The 18,423-nt window shown below is 34.8% G+C and overlaps 1 protein-coding gene and 1 pseudogene across 3 annotated transcripts; one reads left to right on the plus strand and one right to left on the minus strand.

Moving 5' to 3' along the window:
- Nucleotides 1-767: 767 nt before the first annotated feature.
- Nucleotides 768-4,545, minus strand: LOC120080314 (TMV resistance protein N-like; annotated as a pseudogene). Its single transcript, XR_016529947.1, has 5 exons — nucleotides 4,236-4,545; nucleotides 2,639-3,577; nucleotides 1,991-2,097; nucleotides 1,385-1,666; nucleotides 768-1,289 (listed from the first exon to the last, which is right to left on the minus strand). The product of XR_016529947.1 is annotated as a TMV resistance protein N-like (transcript).
- A 980-nt stretch (nucleotides 4,546-5,525) lies between these two features.
- On the plus strand, nucleotides 5,526-17,819 carry LOC120079817 (Methylthiotransferase). 2 transcript variants are annotated; one of them, XM_039034228.2, is made up of 11 exons: nucleotides 5,526-5,797; nucleotides 5,912-5,950; nucleotides 10,292-10,383; nucleotides 10,826-11,075; nucleotides 11,207-11,326; nucleotides 11,443-11,518; nucleotides 12,329-12,537; nucleotides 12,631-12,739; nucleotides 13,769-13,861; nucleotides 15,391-15,551; nucleotides 16,882-17,819. In XM_039034228.2, the coding sequence occupies exons 1-11, from the start codon at nucleotides 5,609-5,611 to the stop codon at nucleotides 17,443-17,445; spliced, it is 1,902 nt and encodes a 633-aa protein (XP_038890156.1). In that variant the 5' UTR covers nucleotides 5,526-5,608; the 3' UTR covers nucleotides 17,446-17,819. The 2 variants fall into 2 exon arrangements, with proteins under 2 accessions (XP_038890156.1, XP_038890157.1); XM_039034229.2 differs by lacking the exon at nucleotides 10,292-10,383 and having other exon boundaries at nucleotides 5,532-5,797.
- The last annotated feature ends 604 nt before the right edge of the window (nucleotides 17,820-18,423 follow it).

Here is an 18,423-nt window from a genome sequence, read left to right on the forward strand (position 1 = left end):
TAGAATTTAGTGTCTTTAAGTTTTTTTCTTTTTGTTTTGGGTTGTAATCGATGGATTGGATGTGTATCTCAGATTTATCTATGAATTAAGAGGTAACTTTCTATATAATTTTCTTTGAGCAAGAGTCCTATGTCTAATTTATTGAGTTTTCTGTAATTAAATTGTGATGTTCTTCAATTCTATATTTTTCTTTGAATCTTGATGAATTTAGATTTGCATGTGTGTGTTGGACCAACGACCCTATCATAATTGCATGCCTTTGTTAGTTAAATTTGAGCTCGCACGTTTCCTCGTTGTTCGTTTATGCTTGATTTTACCCGGTAGCAATGGTTGAATATGTATACTTGAGATTTATATGCCGTCCTTGAATTTTGGCATTGCATGTTTAATCCAGTTTCGAAGAATAAATTGGTTAATTGAATGACTTTTTTTGACTTTTAATCGACGCGATTGAATCCTTATTCTTAATGCATATGTTTTTCTAATTCTACATGATCGCTAAAAACCCAGTAAAATTAAGAGCATATAGTTTAATTAGGGCATGGTCTTTCCGACCTTAATTAATAATTAGGATGCTTGATTGATTTTGATTTAATTGATTGCTGGCCTTTGTAGAGATTAGTTAAGTCAAATCGATTTAGTAGTCGTGCATACATAGAATTGAACGTTCGTTTAATTATTGATTTCGATGATAGAAATTGCATAAAAAGCTCTATCTTTCTCTAGAAATTAGATAGGCTCCTATTCTAGATTACATTTACCCCCTTTTATTTCAATTTAACGCATATATCTCTTCCACACAAAATCCCCAATTTACCTCGTAAAAACTTTGGAAGCACAAGAGAATTCGAAAAAATTCTTCTGGAAATATTAGACCATAAGCTTTGAGGCCCTTCACATCTACTTATGTATAAACTTTTGAGTTTGTTCAACTCCACAATTGTAGAGGGCAATTCTTGCATGCATGTATCTTTTGCATGCAGAAGTTCCAATGATTCCATCTTCCCCAAATTCTTAGGCAAGTTTTTTAACTTTGAGCAACCACACAAAATTAATTTCTCAAGGCATTTCAACTCAGAAAAAGTCTCTGGAAGATCATTCAAGCATTCACAGCCTTCCAAATTTATGAACACAAGTTTCTTAAGGCATCCAATGGAATCGTCTATCTTAACCAAACTCTTGCAACCTGCGAGTTCTTTCTTAAGATGTGGGAGTTTCAAGGAATTTGGAGTACATTTCAAATTATAAGAGTGGCCAAGATTAAGAATCGTCAACTTCTCCAGTGAAAACTATTTACAAGAAAAAAGGAAAACAAAAATTACAAAGAAATGGTAAAGTTGTAACAAATTTTGATTTCACAGTTACCATAATTAAGCATGTATACCTTTGGTTTATTCTGAAAGAAATTGGTCAAATGGCTATATCTGAAATCAATAACTAAAACTTTCTCCAAAATGAAGTTTTCTGGTAAGAACTTCAAAGGAAATCCATGCCAACAAAGCCATCTTGACTCCTTGGAAAAATGTTTAAAATCTCCTCGTATGTGTGCATAATTAAGTTGAAGGAATTTCAATTTTTGCATTGCAGCAAATGCTTCCGTATGCAAAACTTTGTTGGTAGATTCTTCTGATAACTTCAAAGATAGGCCTTCAATAACATCAGTTCCCTGTCAAACAAAATTCCTTTTTGCTTTATTAGACCACTTCTTCTCCAATGAATGTTAGTTTAGAAAGTTCGAGATCTCTTAACTCACACTACTTCCACCTAAGAGTTTCTTTCCTTTCTTATCCACTTTCCACCGGTATTTTAGAAAACTAAGCTGAAAACTAAAAAGAAATAGTTTTCAAAAACTTGTTTTTATTTTTAGAATTTCACTAAAAATTCAAGTGTTTCTTCTAGCGATGTAAAAACCATAATATGAAGTTTAGAAGAAAGCAAGCATAATTTCAAAAACTAAAATAAAAAAATTACTAGATTGGACTTGAATTACCTTTTGATTTTCAAGTACATAACTCTGCTTCGCTTCCAGGTTCTTTTGGAGATTCATCATGCACAATCTCTCTTCCCATATCTCTAAGTAAATTATGCATACGATCACTGAGTAGCAAAATGCTATACGATCGTCTACCCAAAGCTATACGATCGCTTACCAAATGCTACACGATCACTTACCAAATATTACACGATCACTGAGTAACAAAATGCTATACGATCGCTTATCCAATGCTACACAATCGCTTATCAAATGCTATACGATCGCTGAGTAACAAAATGCTATATGATCGCCTACTAAATGCTATACGATCGCCTACCAAATGCTACACGATCGCCTACTAAATGCTATACGATCGCCTACCAAATGCTACACGATCGCTTACCAAATATTACACGATCACTGAGTAACAAAATGCTATACGATTTCACCGCTGGAAGGAAGGAAAATCGTGGTAGGAAGCGAAAGAAGAAATGAAAACTCACACTTCTCAATGATTATGCAATTCCTTCATTTGTATGAGTAAAAGATACCTAGAAATTGCATTTTCCAAGTTAAATAAACAAATCTCACCAACCAAACATGGGCTTTGTAAACCCATTCCCATTCCCACCCTCTTTTCTCTTCAACCAAACGGCCCCTTAGAAGACATCTTTGAAGGAGGATATTGACATCAATAATTGAAGAAACCCACATCCATTCAATATTTGTATAACCTCATTCTTGTCCATCCCAAGAAAAAAACAAGCCACGTGAAAAAATGTCTCCTTACATGTCGAATCAAGGCCATCATAACTTATTTTAAGCTTTTCTTGAATTTTGCTATTAGGAGTTGTCTTCAATTTGTTCAATGCATCTTCCCATTCAAGTACCATTCGACCATTCAAGAAACAACCCAACACTTCAAGAGCTAAAGGCAATCCTCCACAATACTTAACTACACTTTCTGAGAGTTGGTGATAATCTTCAAAAGGACAACTGTTACCAAGGCATGCCAGCTAAAGAGTTGAAGAGCTTCAACCTCACTCATTTCATCCACTGTGCAAATTGCATCCACTTTAAGGTATTTGAGCATGTTCATCTCGAGTTGTGATAATGATTCTACTTCCTTCACCAAACCAATCACGACGTCTTGCTAATGCATTTATTTCCTCCAAGTCATCTATATCATCTAATACTAAAAGTAGCTTCTTGTGAGGAAGTCTTTGTTGGAGTAGTGAGATTCCTTTGTGTACATTTTGTAGTTCAAATTTTCTTGTTCTGAAGATAGCTTTGAGAAGTGTTTGGAGCAAGTGAAGTAGCCCATTTGATTCCTTTGAAGGATCCTTAACATCGCCAAGAAAACAAGCTCCATCAAAGTTGTGATGAAGTCGATTATAAATTGCTTTTGCAATGGTTGTTTTCCCCACACCTCCCACACCCCAAATTCCTACCATGCGCACACCACCTAATCCAACCCTAAGCTTTGAAGTAATTGCGTCAACACGAGAACCGATGCCTACTTGATAGTGAGCTACATGTATGTCTTTGTTCACATCTATTAATAGCTTTTGAACAACTTTCTTGATAAATTTACCTTCATGCCTGCAATCCAACATATTCAATTTTTTCACCAATTTCATTGGAGACAAAAAGGAAGCAAAAAAATTGATAAAGTTGTGTGAAACAATATTAGAATCTAGAAGGACCATTTGTTTGACCTACAATGCCAAATAATAGTTGATATTTTTTAGAAACCAAAAATACGTTGTAACTCTCGAATTCATAGGAGTACTTGAATGAACTAAGATTACATTTGAATGAGAGATTCTAAGGATATGAAAGTATGTTAAAAAATATTTAAAAGAATTGCTACCAATACTAACAAGGTGCATCCGATTATATAAATCTCAAAGTTAAGCTTGCTTGGCTTGGACCAATCCTATATTGGGTGACCTTCTAAAGATTTTCATAAAGCATGCTGAAATGATCCGCATAGATATGTGGGATAGTCTACACTCTTAGAAGTATTTCAAGACAAACAAGGATCGAGTACCAAATTCCAATTTTGAATCCTGATTCGGATCGGGGTCTAGGGCATTCTGTTTAGTAAGATCACTTTATTTTCAATTTGGTTTTTTCTTTTTAATTGTGGAGACAATTTAGTAGATCCATTATTCACACATAAATGGGAAAAACAGGGAATAAAGAAAAATACTTAAAGAGGAAAAAAAAAAGAAAAAAAGAGAGCAAAAGTAATTACCCATCCGCATAAATTTTGAAATTGGAGACAGCTAAATTTGCAGCTTCAGTCAAAACTTCACTCCACCTAAGAAGTTTGTGATTGTCTGAAACAGAGGAAGGCTGTTGATGTCGAGCAAATGCATGTTCAAAGTTTCTCTTTTGGTTCCTCACATCAGAAGGATCGATATCATAGAAAATGGGCAGAACTACTTGTTTAAAGTCGTCCTACATTCCATGATTGTCATCAGCTCCTCCAAATACCATCTCGATTTTGCATAGTTCTTCGAGAAAACAATGATTGCAATATTAGACATTTGGATTATTGTTGGAGCACGGTGGTGAGGTGTTCTCCACGTGGGAGCTTGTTGTCATCCCTGAAGACATGAATCCCAGCATCTTTGAGGGCATAATATAGATGATCTGTAAAGTTCTTGCATGTGTCCCCTCCTCTAAAACTCAGAAAAACATCATACAACTATCGTTTACCATTATCAATTTCTGATTCACCCATGGAATTATAGTTTCCCAAGAATGAGTATATTAGCTAAAGTGAAGAGAGGACAGAGGGATTATAAACCTTTTTTTTTTTTTTTTTTTTTTGGAATATATCAATATTTGATATCACAACAATAATTGCATGGACTACTCCTCGACTGGAATAGTCACGGGACATTCTTCACAAGAGTAATCTACCTTTTTAAAGGAAAAATTCAATGTTGAAGTGGTAATTGGTATATTTGATGTGTGGTGTGATTAAATATCTTCATAATGATATGATGTTATCTACTTTATGTATAAATCTCGATGAATTTATAAATACCCATGCCAATTGAGATAGTGTAGTCACTCATATATTTATGATCACCATCTTATCTAATTAATATGAGATTTCACATTATGAATATGGTCCAAATTTTTCAATACTTACTTAACAGTCTGGTAAATTTTAATTGTGAAAACAATGAGATATGAAATAATGCAAAAAAAAGATCACTTTTTGGTAAGGTTGAATGTTAGTATAAATATATATTCAGATATATGAATAAAATAAGTTTTTATCATTAAAATTTAAACTATTTTATCTAATACGATAATGAATTCAAATTACAGATATGATGGTTAATAATACTTTCTTATGTTAATTGAACTAGAATCGTTTTGAGATAGAAATAAAATATCTAACTTTTGGTCAGTAAATACTCCCAATCTTTAGACAGGTTTAGATAATGAAATTAGGATTTTACGGCACAAATTTTCACCAAGGATGATGGGCCTGGGCTGGTAAATTATAGAGCTTACCACTAAGCCCAACCCATAGAAGACGAGGAGCAGCGGCAGTAGTGAACCTCCACGGCTGCCCTCTCGTCTCTCCATCGGAGGCAGTTCTAAGCCATGGAAGACATAGAAGACTTGCTCATCGGCGGCGGCGGAGCTCCCCCTGGTTACCGCCTTCCGATAAACGCAGTGGGTGTAAAGCCGAAGAAAAAGAATATGCTCAAATTTAATCCTAATGCTGATGATTCCAGCAACGAGCTCTCTCCGACCCAAAATCCACTTGTACCTAAGATTCCAGGCACACAGGTCTCTCTCTTCATGACTCCTTATATCCGCGTTGAATGTATCTTTTTTATTTGTTTGATTTTCACATTTCTTTTCCGGATACTATTAACTTTCTACTTTGATGTAATTTGGCAGACGATTTATGTTAAAACCTTTGGATGTTCTCACAACCAGGTTAGTCCTTCACCTCCATACATTAAATTGATTTTATTATTGCCTGGGTTTAATTGCAGGGCTAAGGGTTTAATCCCCTTAGAGTTTGTTTGTTGTCCGATAAACACTTTGTTGGAGGTTGATTGGTCATTAGCTTTTTATCCTTGCAATTTGTTATGTTCTGTAACTGGATTTTACTATTTTCATTCTGGATTCCATCAATGTAAGCTTTTATGGGTTTTATCCATGATGTAAATTGATTAGAACTGACGCTTTCAGTGGAATGTGATAAATATATGACAATAGAACTGGAACTTTTTTTTGAGCAAATAGCATGTGTGACACAGACACAACTATATAAGATCTATTGTTTTTTTTTCTTTTCCTAATGAAGAACAAAAAATCTATCCTTAATCATGATGTGATCCAATTTTTCAAGAGGAAAATTCCTATTTGGAAAACAAATCTAACAAGGCGTGCTACTAGCTGAATGGAAGAAAGTTGGAAATCATCAAATTATATTATTATTAATATTTTTGCTCAACTAAGACACTCCACGCACACTGTCTAGATGTTCATAATACTATAAAAGAAAGCTATTTGACAGCATTCTGAGCATAAAAAAAAAAAAAACGAATTGCACTCTTCATGAATTAACTCTCTTTTTTCTTTATGCAAGATAAGCTTTACTTGTTTTGGATGAACCTAAGGAATTTGATTCTTGATTCCGTGGAAGTCTACAGTACTATTATTTGCAAAAGCACAAACATTTAATAGATGGATGATTCACGTCATGTTATCCCTTTTACATAGAATGCATCAGGCATCATGGAGGAAGATTGAACAATGGGGCCTTCTCTTGCATCATTGGTGCCTTTCCTTCTTATTTAGGTCTTCCCCAAGGACATGATTCTAGGAGCCTTTGAGACCTATCATTAATGAGATTCATAAGGCTCCTAGGATCATGTCGTTGGGGAAGACCTAAATAAGAAGGAAAAGCACCAACCTCACATTTTTCTTAATGAAAGTTGTTGTTTCTTAAAAAAAAAAAAAAAGATACATTAGAGGCTTGCTTCTTGGAGAAAGAGTATTAAAGTGAGATGCCTTACTTTTATTCCGTATGTCCTAAGCGACATCCCAACATATGCAATTAGCGAAGTGTTGGAGAAGTTGATAGGGATATCTTATGAAAGGGGGTTAAGGAGGGGAAAGGCTTGCATCTTGTTAGTTGGGAGGTGATGTCTAGGCTGCTAGAGCTGGGTTAGGTTGTGTAACATAAGGGCAAGAACTAGGACCCTGCTGGCTAAACGACTCTGGCAATTCCATCATGATTTTGATACCTTATGACACAAGCTTCTATTAGCAAGTATGGGTCTCGCCCTTTTGATTGGTCTACTAGTGTGGTTAAAGGCACTTCTAGAAACTCGTGGAAAGATATTTTGGCTAAGCTTTTTTTTCCCCAGTTTGTTCTTAATTTGATCGGATAGGGGATGAACACTTACTTTTGGGAGGAAAGGAGGTCGGGGGATAAATTTCCTTGTTCCAAGTTCCCTTGGTTATGTTAGTTGTCTTCCTTGAGGAATCTTCCCATGACTTTTATCCTTTCTCTTGAGATTTCACCTTCTCATTTGGCCTTTCGTCATCTGTTCACCAATAGGAAAATAACTGATTTGTTGGCTTGTTATCCTTGCTTGCAGACTAATGCTTCAACCCTCCATTGGGGGATGTACACTTTTAGAGTCCCTACTCTTCTAAAGGCTTCGCTTGCAATCCCTTCTTTTGTTATTTGCCTAGAATTAGATCCTTCCCATCGAACGACTCTATTTTTTTCTCATCTTGTTCCTGCTCATGGAATTCACAAATGAATATGTACTCTAGTTTCCTCACACCATGAGGATGATGGAGGTTGCGCAAATAACTTCAAAGTTAGTGATGGTAGAGTTCTAAGGTACCATGGATGGCCCACCAACTCTTAGGATTCATAAGATATCTATCACATATTGAATCATGTTCAACAAACTCTGTAGAGTGTAGACATTGTAGATAAATTGGCAAATTGTATTTTTTCTCTTGTGCGCTCATCCTCTAAACTAAAATATCTCTTTATATTCTTCATCCTCTCTCTTGATACTTATAAATTTTTATGTGATGGGACTCGATTCTTATCTTCATGAAGCCATTATTCACTATAATACCTAAATAAAATATTAAAATATATCAAACTTTAGAATGTGCTTAGAAAAAATAAAATAAAATAAAGATCTAAAATGTATTAAAGTACCTTGGATTTAGAGAATGTGCCCGACAATGCAGAGGAGTGTTATTTTTGTTCCAATGATCCATTTGAATTTGATGCATCACTTCATAAAAAGATGAGAATTCTTTAGCATGTTTTCCTTCATGATTATAGATTGCAACTTTCACTTTTTCAATCATGGTGTCTCACATATCATATACCAAATGAAGACAAGGTTTGTTTGTCTCACAAGCTTTGATCGTATCATATATAGGAGCAGTAAAACAAAGAATATAATCAATCGTATTACCAAATATTATCATGACCAACTCATTTACATGTCTAACTTCCCCCACATCATCTTTATGTAGCATCCTCATCCATCGCTGATAACCATTATTAGCAAATCATTCTTAATGAATTTAAATCTTTTAAGCATAATGATTGTAGATACAAATTGTGTTTCTAATAATGAAAGTAACTTCAAAGATACAAACTTGTTGAATATATCGAGCCTCATGGAATGATTCATGATAAAGTTCTTGACAAACACAACATCATTAGAAATTTCAGAAAACCAACTACACTCTGTAAATACATGTTGATTACTAATTTACTATCAATATTTTTTGTAGCACAAATATTTTTCAAAGCAAGATTGAGAGTATGAATCTACACACGGTGTCTAAACTATGTTTGAAAATTGTGATTCAATAATTTGTTTTGCACCTTTTCAATTTGAAACATTGTCGGCGATTATTTGAATCACATTCTGATGTCCATCGTCATTTATGTTCAAACTTAATTCAAGATCAATGTTAAATTCTATCCAAATTTTGGTTTAAATTTGGAATAGAATTTTGAAATAAACATAGTGGAATTTAGTTTGGTATGTAAATTTGATTATGCCTAAATTCAATTTGATTCAAGTCGAGTAAAATTTGGTATTTATCTAACTTATCTTTTGATTTAAATTTGACAAATTTGTAGATTATAATTTGAATCAAAATTCCTAATTTGATAAGATTCAAATTGGTAGGTTTGTTTCTTGTAACTTTTTTTATTCATTTCTTTTCAATATTAAACTCTCTCTCTCTCTTTTGTGGAGTTGTTGGAAACATTAGAGGGAGGGAGAGAGAGAAAGAGAGGAGGATGAAGTTTCTCGATAAATAGACAAACTTCAATAGTAGATACTGTTGAAGTTGGTGGAGTTGAGCTATTTAACATTGAGTTGTAAAGTATATGGGTCAAACAATGAGTTAGTTATTTTATTTTTAACCAACTCAACCTAACAAGTTGTTGGTCCAAACACCCCCTAAAGCTTCAGTGTCATCATGCACACACTTTGGAGATTTGGCTTTGCTAGGGTGATCTGGAGTTGCTTATTTTAAGGCTTTCAGCTTTAGCGTTGCCAGCTTGTAGGGTTTTAGGGAGATGATCACAAAGATTCTTCTTTACTTGTCTTTCCATGAGAGAGTTGTTTTTGTAGTAGGTTGATGTTTGTTCCATTTTGTGAGGTCTTTAGTGTGAGAGAAACAATAGAATCTTCAAGGGGTGGGAGAGATCTTTTAACTATGTTTGGTCGCTTGTTGGAGTCTACATCTCTCTTTGGACATTGATGGCTAAGTCTTTTCAATTATTTGCTAGGTCTTATTTTACTGGATTAGAGCCCCTTTCTGTAGTTTGTTGCTTGGCTCCCCCTATTTTTGTGGCTTTTTTACTTCCTTTTGTATGCGCTTGTATTCTTTCACTTTATCTCGATAAAAGTCTGGTTTATCTTAAAAATAATGATATTCAAATTTGTCATGCATCATATATTCTTATATTTACATAGCTTTTGGAGAAAAATTTACCATCAACTTTCTTATTGGGTATGACAACTTCACTGATGTGAATAATGCAAAACACTGGACATTACTTCTTACAAAATATGCTTAGTGGCCATTTCTTTATCCTAAATACCATTTCCTGTAAATGTTTGGTGTTAATACGCCAATTTATTTTCTATTATTAATCTTAACAAAACTTTAATATGTGAGGTTGCTTATATTGACTGGATTAGTTGTGTCACCATTGCTAAGATAAAAATTGGATAGAATCTTCATCATTGTTGTCCTCATTGACAGAGTGACAGCGAGTACATGGCTGGTCAGCTTTCGGCATTTGGTTATTTGTTAAGCGATAATCCTGAAGATGCAGACTTGTGGCTTATAAATACGTATGATCTGTTCCTTCAAGTTTTAAGGTTCCGTAATTTGTCTTGATTTTACCGAAAAGGTTTAATGAAAATTTCTTTCTTAGTTGTAAAAAAGCATAAATTGCCTGTGAATGCTTGCAGGTGCTTTAATTGATTTAGTGATCAAAGAATTTGTGCCTCTAACGTGCAATGTTGGGTGTGGGCCTTAGTATTCTCTTGGTAGCAATTATTCAACGAATTTGTCTCTTTCCCATGTTGGTTATTACATCTTCTTTAGGACATTTACTTTCAACGTCCTCTTCATTGTGTCAGCTCCTCATTTATGTGCTTTGACGTAGATAGCTGTGCATATATGTGCTTTGGCACAGACCTATAATTTTGCATATACAGCATGAAATATTTTTCTCTCTCATGTAGAAAAAGGGTCAATATTTGGAATATAGCCTGATAAATATTTCTGCAGTTGCACAGTTAAATCCCCCAGTCAGTCTGCTATGGACACTCTAATAACAAAATGCAAAAATGCAAAAAAGCCTCTTGTGGTAGCTGGGTGTGTACCACAAGGTAGTCGAGATTTAAAGGAGTTAGAAGGGGTCAGTATTGTAGGAGTTCAGCAGATTGACCGTGTGGTAGAAGTCGTGGAAGAGACACTAAAAGGTCATGAAGTAAGGCTGTTAAATCGCAAGACACTGCCAGCTCTTGACCTCCCAAAAGTGTGAATTGTTTCCTTTTCAAGCTTTTTGCGTCTTCTGTTTGATTTTTATTTCAAAAGCTTCCTAGCTTATATTTTCTTTTTACCCTTTTGCTCTATTAAAAAAAGTATTTAATTTTGATATTTGAACAGGTGAGAAAGAACAAGTTTATTGAAATACTTCCAATCAATGTTGGCTGCTTAGGTGCTTGCACTTATTGCAAGACAAAACATGCTCGTGGTCACTTGGGAAGTTACACTGTAGATAGCCTTGTAAGGACTTTAAACTAATGTATGGATTTTGTTAAACGTATATCCTCCATTTGTTTTCAGTTGGAAACTTTACGTTGTTCTGTCTGAAAAAGAATCTGTGAAAACTGTATTTGTAGGTAAAGCGTGTAAGATCTGTCATCAATGAAGGAGTGAGGGAAATATGGTTGAGCAGTGAAGATACTGGGGCATATGGTACTTTGCACTTCTTCCATCTGAGATTGCTTTTCATTTTTGTAGTATCTGACAAACTGATACTTTCTTGTTTGTAAATTTATAGTGTCGATTAGTTATTTTGTCGGAAGATTGGAAGATTACGTTGAACCCACCAAAATATACGGAGTTGGATTTTTTAAAAATGTTGATCTTGATGAAAATTTAATGAAATTTTGTATGAAGATTATATTCTTTCATCGCAGTGGACATTTATCAGTTCTTCACATTATCAATTTTTAAAATGGATGCGCATTGTAAAAATTTATAAAAAATAGTCAAATCGTCTATTCCAGGTTAATGAAAGAAATTAAATGTAAAACTAGAGTCAAGATTCGAGAGCTTGAGAATTTTGATTTGTCCATAAATTACAATAGATTTTCTTCCAAAAGCATGATAACAGTGTTTGTTTATCTTGTCAAGGAGCATTTTGAACTGATTTATTTTGTTATTCACTTTCTTTTGCTTCTGTTTGTACTATCATGTTCCCACAATAGGTTAGTTTAGTGATCAAAATGAAAGCTACAAATTGAGATACAACTAAATGACCTTAGGTCTAGATGTTTACATCGGTTTAGGTGGTCATTCATAAGATTAGCCAAAAAAATGGACAAGGTGGCCAACCAACCAATGACCAGTTTTGTATCATGAATCTTACCATAATTTTTAAATATTGGCTGATGTATCTTCTGTGATACTATCAAGTTTGAACGTTGAAATAATGCCTCTTATCCAAGGTGGCTAAAATTGTAAAATTTTTGTTCTTGCTAATGCCATATGATGAAATTTTAGGCCGTGACATTGGGGTCAATCTTCCCATTTTATTAAATGCAATTGTTGCTGAGCTTCCACCTGATGCAAGCACAATGCTTCGGATTGGGATGACAAATCCTCCTTTCATTCTTGAGCACTTGAAAGAGATAGCAAATGTCTTGTCTCATCCATGCGTATACTCCTTTTTGCATGTGCCAGTTCAATCCGGAAGCGACACAATTTTAAGTGTAAGGATTGTCTCCACCTAAATTTCCTTTTTTTTTTTTTTGGTGAATTCTTGATGCCAGTACAGTTCTGAGGAACGATGGTTATATTTTCAGGCAATGAATCGAGAATATACAGTCAGTGAGTTCAGGACTGTAGTAGATACCTTAACTGAGCTTGTTCCTGGGATGCAGGTTGCAACTGATATAATATGTGGATTTCCCGGTTAGTAAGTGGGCTTAAGGCTGTGTATTGATTCCCATACTCGTATCTTTGTCTCTCTGTAGGTGTGCATGATTTTTTTGTTCTTTGCATACCGTTTTGGATGGGAAAAGATGCTTTCACATTCATTGATTTCTTCTATTGGAACAGTGTAATCTATAAATTATTGTCTTCTTAGAAAATACAGTATTTGAACAACTAACTTTCAAACATATTGAAATATAAATTTGTCCTAATAGTGAAACTATATTGATTATTATGAACATGTTACCCTTTGGCCTTGGGAGATACCTCATCTCTCCTCTTTTTGTGATGGTACTCTGGTTAATCCTACTCTCTTTTCCATGTACACAAGAATTGTATTATTTTTAAAACACCTGAAAAATACGTTGGGGTCCCTGGTTGTAGAAAGTTCAAGTATGAATGGTTTGTTTTGGTCTCCATGCGGCCGTGTGAAGATTTATTATTTGTACGGCCATTTCCCTCCATTTGTTGCTTTCTATCGTCTTGAATGTTTGTTTCTCCATCAGTTTTTACTGATTCACATTTTGGGTAGCATGTAATATACTAATACTTGAATTGTTGTTTTTGTTTTTGCTTTTGTTGTCCCCCACCCCGCCACACACACACGCACATCTTAATGGGGTATCTGGATTGAGACAAATAACACATAGAGAGAGACAGGGAGCGGGGATCACACACACATCTTAATGGGTATCTGGATTGAGACAAATAACAGGGAGGGAGGGAGGGAGGGAGGGAGGGGGTATTAATGCCTTTTTGTAGGTGCCAGGTGACCTTGTAATTATGATCTTTGTTTGATTTTGTAAGTTCTTAGGCTTCCTTTATTTTTTAACTATTATTGTTTTTTATTTATTTGTTGGGTTGTATTTTATAAGCCCTTGTATTTCTTTTAGGTCTCTCTATGGACGCTCTCTCTCTCTCTCTCCCTCCCTTTTTTTTTCTTTTATCTTTTTAATGATAATCCTAATCTTCATGACTGATTTTATTGTATGTTCTGGTGCTTTTCAGGGGAAACCGATGAAGATTTTTGTGAAACTATCAACCTTATTAAAGAGTACAAATTACCTCAAGTTCACATCTCACAGTTCTATCCACGACCGGGTATGTAAATGACATCGTTGCGACCTCTATTTCTTTGCATAGAATTTAAATAAGGGAACAATTTGACATGGATGCTAATGATTAGCTTAAGAATCCTTAATCTCAAAGGAGAACGAACCTTGTGCTATTCCTTGTGTATTCAGGAGATGTCACTAGCTTTAAGATACCAAGGTTTATTTCCCAGGATATGGTGATTTGATTGCCTAGATAGCATATATACACACACACACACATATATATTCGTTAGTCGGTTAGTCCAAATACTTTTTGTATCCCGTCCCATTTTTTTTTCCTTACTTTTGCTTGCAACTTATTTACTGAAGTGAGGAAAAAGGGGGTTTTTCCTGTATTAATCTGTCTGATTATTTTTCTTTTTAATGGAAATACAGAGCTTGAAAAAAAGAAAATGAAAAAGGGGTGTACAGAAAGAGCAAGACAAAAACAAGATCTAACTGAACATAAAACTATAGAAGGGAATCAAACCAAAAGAAAAGGGATACGTATAACCAAAAATCCAAACAGATTTAGTTAAAAAGGTTTTCTGTTAGGTAGGATGGCAGAACTTCCACATTTATTTTTCCAATTTTAAAGATAAATCACTAATTATGGATCTCTGCATTATTCAATCAACCGGTTTTATACTTTTTCAGATGAAGCAGCGTGATAATAGCCACAACAAATGAACGAATAACAGTTTTATAAGTTGTTTATGCATATGTAAACCAATTTGAGCATAACTAGGTTAATAATGCACCTTTTACACTCCTGAAGGTCAGATAGCTTGATGTCCACCCTTAATTGCTGAACTATTTTTTTCTTTTGGAAAGGATACAGAAATTTTCATTTAAAAGTGACCAATGCTCAAAATACAAGGAAACAAAAATAAGGAGAAAAAATACATAGGAAAAAATTGCTGAACTATGCATGTGGATTAATTAGAGAGTTTGCATATGTTACCTTAGAAGAACCTTGGTTGTAGTCTAAGAAGTATGGACACTTTAGTTTGGCTAGGATGTATGTGTCTGACACGTGATGGACACTTGAACACTCTGATACTTGTTGGACACGTATCGGATACTTGTGAGTGCAACAAATATGTTAGACATGCATAAAGTACTGGTTGAGTAGACTAAAACGACACATATATGACAAACACATCAAGCTATGTTTTTTAAGCCCATAAATGCATCAACCCATTTATTTTGAATTTTCTTCTGATATAAAAAAATGATATATATTTTTTAAATGTGTATTATAATAAAGACGTCCTTTCCGTGTCGTATCTTAGATTTTTAAAATATAGCGTGTCACCGTGTCTGTTGTGTCATATCCGTACTTGTGCTTCTTAGGTTGTAGCAATATCTTTCATTAAATTGATTGTCTTGGATATATCCCTCTGGACTACGCTTGATGTTTTTGGAACTTCTCCTTTGTCTATAAATAGAGTGTGATTGTATAAAATTAATATTTTCAGCGGCCAAACATTTAAAATAATAAAAAAAACATTATCATTCTCTATCGTCATTCAGGGACACCTGCTGCTAGGATGAAGAAAGTGCCAAGTGCTATTGTCAAGAAACGAAGCCGTGAGTTGACTTCTGTTTTTGAAGCTTTTACACCATATAATGGAATGGAGGGCAGAGTGGAAAGAATTTGGATAACAGAAATTGCAGCAGATGGCATTCACTTGGTAAGAAACTGATGCTGCCTAATGTCTATCCTTTCTAATTCTACCAACTTGTTATTTGCCTACAGTTTAGTGGCTGGTTTCATTCAGGTGACTAAAATATGTAGGACTGGTAAGAAATTTGTTTGGATCAGTTTTGGGCTAAACTTTGAGACATCTGGGTTGTTTAATTGGTCTTTTAGCTTAATGGAAATGGAATTTTCTGTACAGTAACCAGCAAAAACAGGGAGAAAATGGAATAGGGGACCGATAGAATCCAAACAAATAAAAAAATTGTGAGGAACAGTTGCGTGCAGACTAGAGATGAAAGGAAACGCTAAAACCCTGGTAAATGGAGTAGACACTATCTTGTGGTGAACTTGGATGGGAATAAATCGTAGAACTTTTAGAAAGTAAGCTTAGATTGTGGGCTGAAGTATTTGATTAAGCCAAGTTTGTGATGTAGTAGGATTGGGGATAATCTTGTAATTTTCTGTTGAGTTCGTTGATTGTTTAGTTACTAGTTGGGGCTAGATGTTAATGGGTTGGTTTGTTTGTAATTGGGTTTTACTTAGCTTGTCATCAGTTGGATCCAGATGATACTATTGTATTTTGAAGAGCTCTGAATAGTAATAAAAAGAATTTGTTTATCCTTGGTGTTCTATCTTTTGGATACGAGGTTTCATCATTTTTTTTTTTGATGGACCACGGATAGTAGTTGACCAAGAAAAATAAAAAGCAAGAAGCCAAAGTCTAAATGGTAGGAGATGAAAGTTCCTTGAGCTTTCGATGGTGCTATTGGAGTATGGAATAGCTTAGACCCGTAAATCATTATCACAAAAATGGAACATAGGCTTATGCGTAAGAGTATTGGCATGGGTTGCCAATTGAAAGATATCAATGGCCATGAAGGAAAAGGGAACCAACGGAATGGTAAGAGGTAGAAAGAGTCAATCAAGGCTCGAGCTATCCAGTCAGGGACGAAGGCCACCAAAAGCAAAGGTAATGTAAAATTCTTCCCAACAACCACCTGACGCTGGAAGAATGGTGGTTGAAGCATTGGCCTTTATTTAGCAAGCCTGGATAATACTTGCATCAAGAATATTACTTTGAGAATTTGTGAAATGATTTTTGCGATTAACTCTTCTATCTCTTCTTTTCTCTGTTTCTTAATAGAAGCTGTAGTTGTTCTTCCTCGTGTGAAAATGGAACCATTGTTTCTTAATTAATTTCAGTTCTCAATGGAGAACTACATTTCTCTGATCTGTACTTCTAAAATTGCTGTTGTAATCTAATGTTCCAAAGAACTGCTGTTTCTTTTTCTTGATTAGCTCAGTTTATTTTGCTTCCCTAGGTTGGCCATACCAAGGGATACATACAGGTGCTTGTAATTGCCCCGGAAACTATGCTGGGAACTTCTGCTATGGTGAAGATAACATCCTTTGGAAGGTGGTCTGTTTTTGGGGAAGTGATTGAAACCATCAGTACCAAACATCATAAAACAACTACTCTGGAAGATGCACCAATTCGAGACAAAGTTCCTCCCTGTTCTAATGCTCACGAAACATGTGCATGTTCCATAGAACCCGAATCTTGTGCTTGTGGACCGGAAAGCTGCAAAGGAGCAGTCGCTACGGATGATAAAGATGATTCCTCAAGGAATATCCCATTGCCTGAAGAGCCAAAAAGGAAGAATCTGGTTGAATGGGCATTGAGGAGACGGAAGAGCCATGTTCCCAAAAGGGAGGAGAGGGAAAGTCCCATAGTGAGTGAGAGAAAGCAGGCGTTGGCTGGAGGGTGGCTGGACGAGTGGGGCGTCATTGATAGGATTCTTGTTGGTGGAATACTAATCAGTACGTTAACAATTTTTGGCCTACTGTTTCATCTTGGATCCACAACACTCTCCTCCAGTTGGTGATACTATACAATGCCAATTCGTATTCAACCATATTTAAGAAAGTTTGTAATGAGACTTTTATTTCATCACATTTCCCTCTTCATTTTTCAGCTTTTCATCTATAGAGGTAGCATTTTTCGCTGTCACAATTTCGATTGTAACTTGAGATCTCAGTGATTTTGTTCTCAATTTCAAATGACTTTGAATATGTTAGTGAGGGAATATATATAGTAAATTGAGATTAGGAAGTCAGTTTGTTCGAAGAAGCTCGATTGATGGAGACACATCGTTGCAATGTTGCGAGTATTCTTCTTGTTAAAATCTCACCCCCAGTGAAACATGTAAGAAATTATAGGAGACGTAAGAGAGCCTAATTATTGATGAACTTATACAAATCTTTGGTGTGATTTATTTTCATTTTACTTTACTTCTTTTGCTCCTTTGTTGTTTTTGTGTGGGATATTATTAAACATTTCAATAACATCAAAATAGATTTAAGATTCTATTCGGGTTGATTTGAGAAAAAAATGTTTTTTAAAATATACATTTTTATTTAAATATTTTTTATAAAAATAGATTAAAATATACTCGAAAAATTATTTTTGTAAGTACTACAATTTGAGAGTTATGTTTGAATTTACCAATTAACTAGTCAATAGAGTTATGTTTATCATATTTGCTAATTTATTGTAAAAGGAAGGAAATGAAAAGGCTTAAAGTTAAATTTTATTTTTTAATTTTAGATTAGCCGATTAATTTACAGAACCAAAGATAGTGTATGACAGTTGAAGATATTTAATTACATTGACATGACACATCAACTCCAAGAGATAATTTGTACGAATGACCTATTTTGGGGGCTTAACTAAAAAATAGCTTGCATTAGAGAAATCATCGAAATTTGGCCTTTTGTTTACGTAAGTCGCTTGTGAAATTACCCGACTGCCCTCAAGATGTGCTCGATTGGTCCCCCGACATCCTAACCTCAATTTTCGATCC

The sequence above is a fragment of the Benincasa hispida genome, chromosome 6, assembly GCF_027475165.1.
Source record: "Benincasa hispida cultivar pf3 chromosome 6, pf3_genome.v1.1, whole genome shotgun sequence".
Taxonomy (NCBI): domain Eukaryota; kingdom Viridiplantae; phylum Streptophyta; class Magnoliopsida; order Cucurbitales; family Cucurbitaceae; genus Benincasa; species Benincasa hispida.

Bases quoted from the DNA above. Each gene is read 5' to 3' on its own strand.
- LOC120079817 (XM_039034228.2), top strand. From the start codon at position 5,609: ATGGAAGACATAGAAGACTTGCTCATCGGCGGCGGCGGAGCTCCCCCT. The intron at 11,076-11,206 runs GTGTGAATTGTT...ATATTTGAACAG, and splicing joins CAGCTCTTGACCTCCCAAAA to GTGAGAAAGAACAAGTTTAT. The intron at 13,862-15,390 runs GTATGTAAATGA...ATCGTCATTCAG, and splicing joins ACAGTTCTATCCACGACCGG to GGACACCTGCTGCTAGGATG.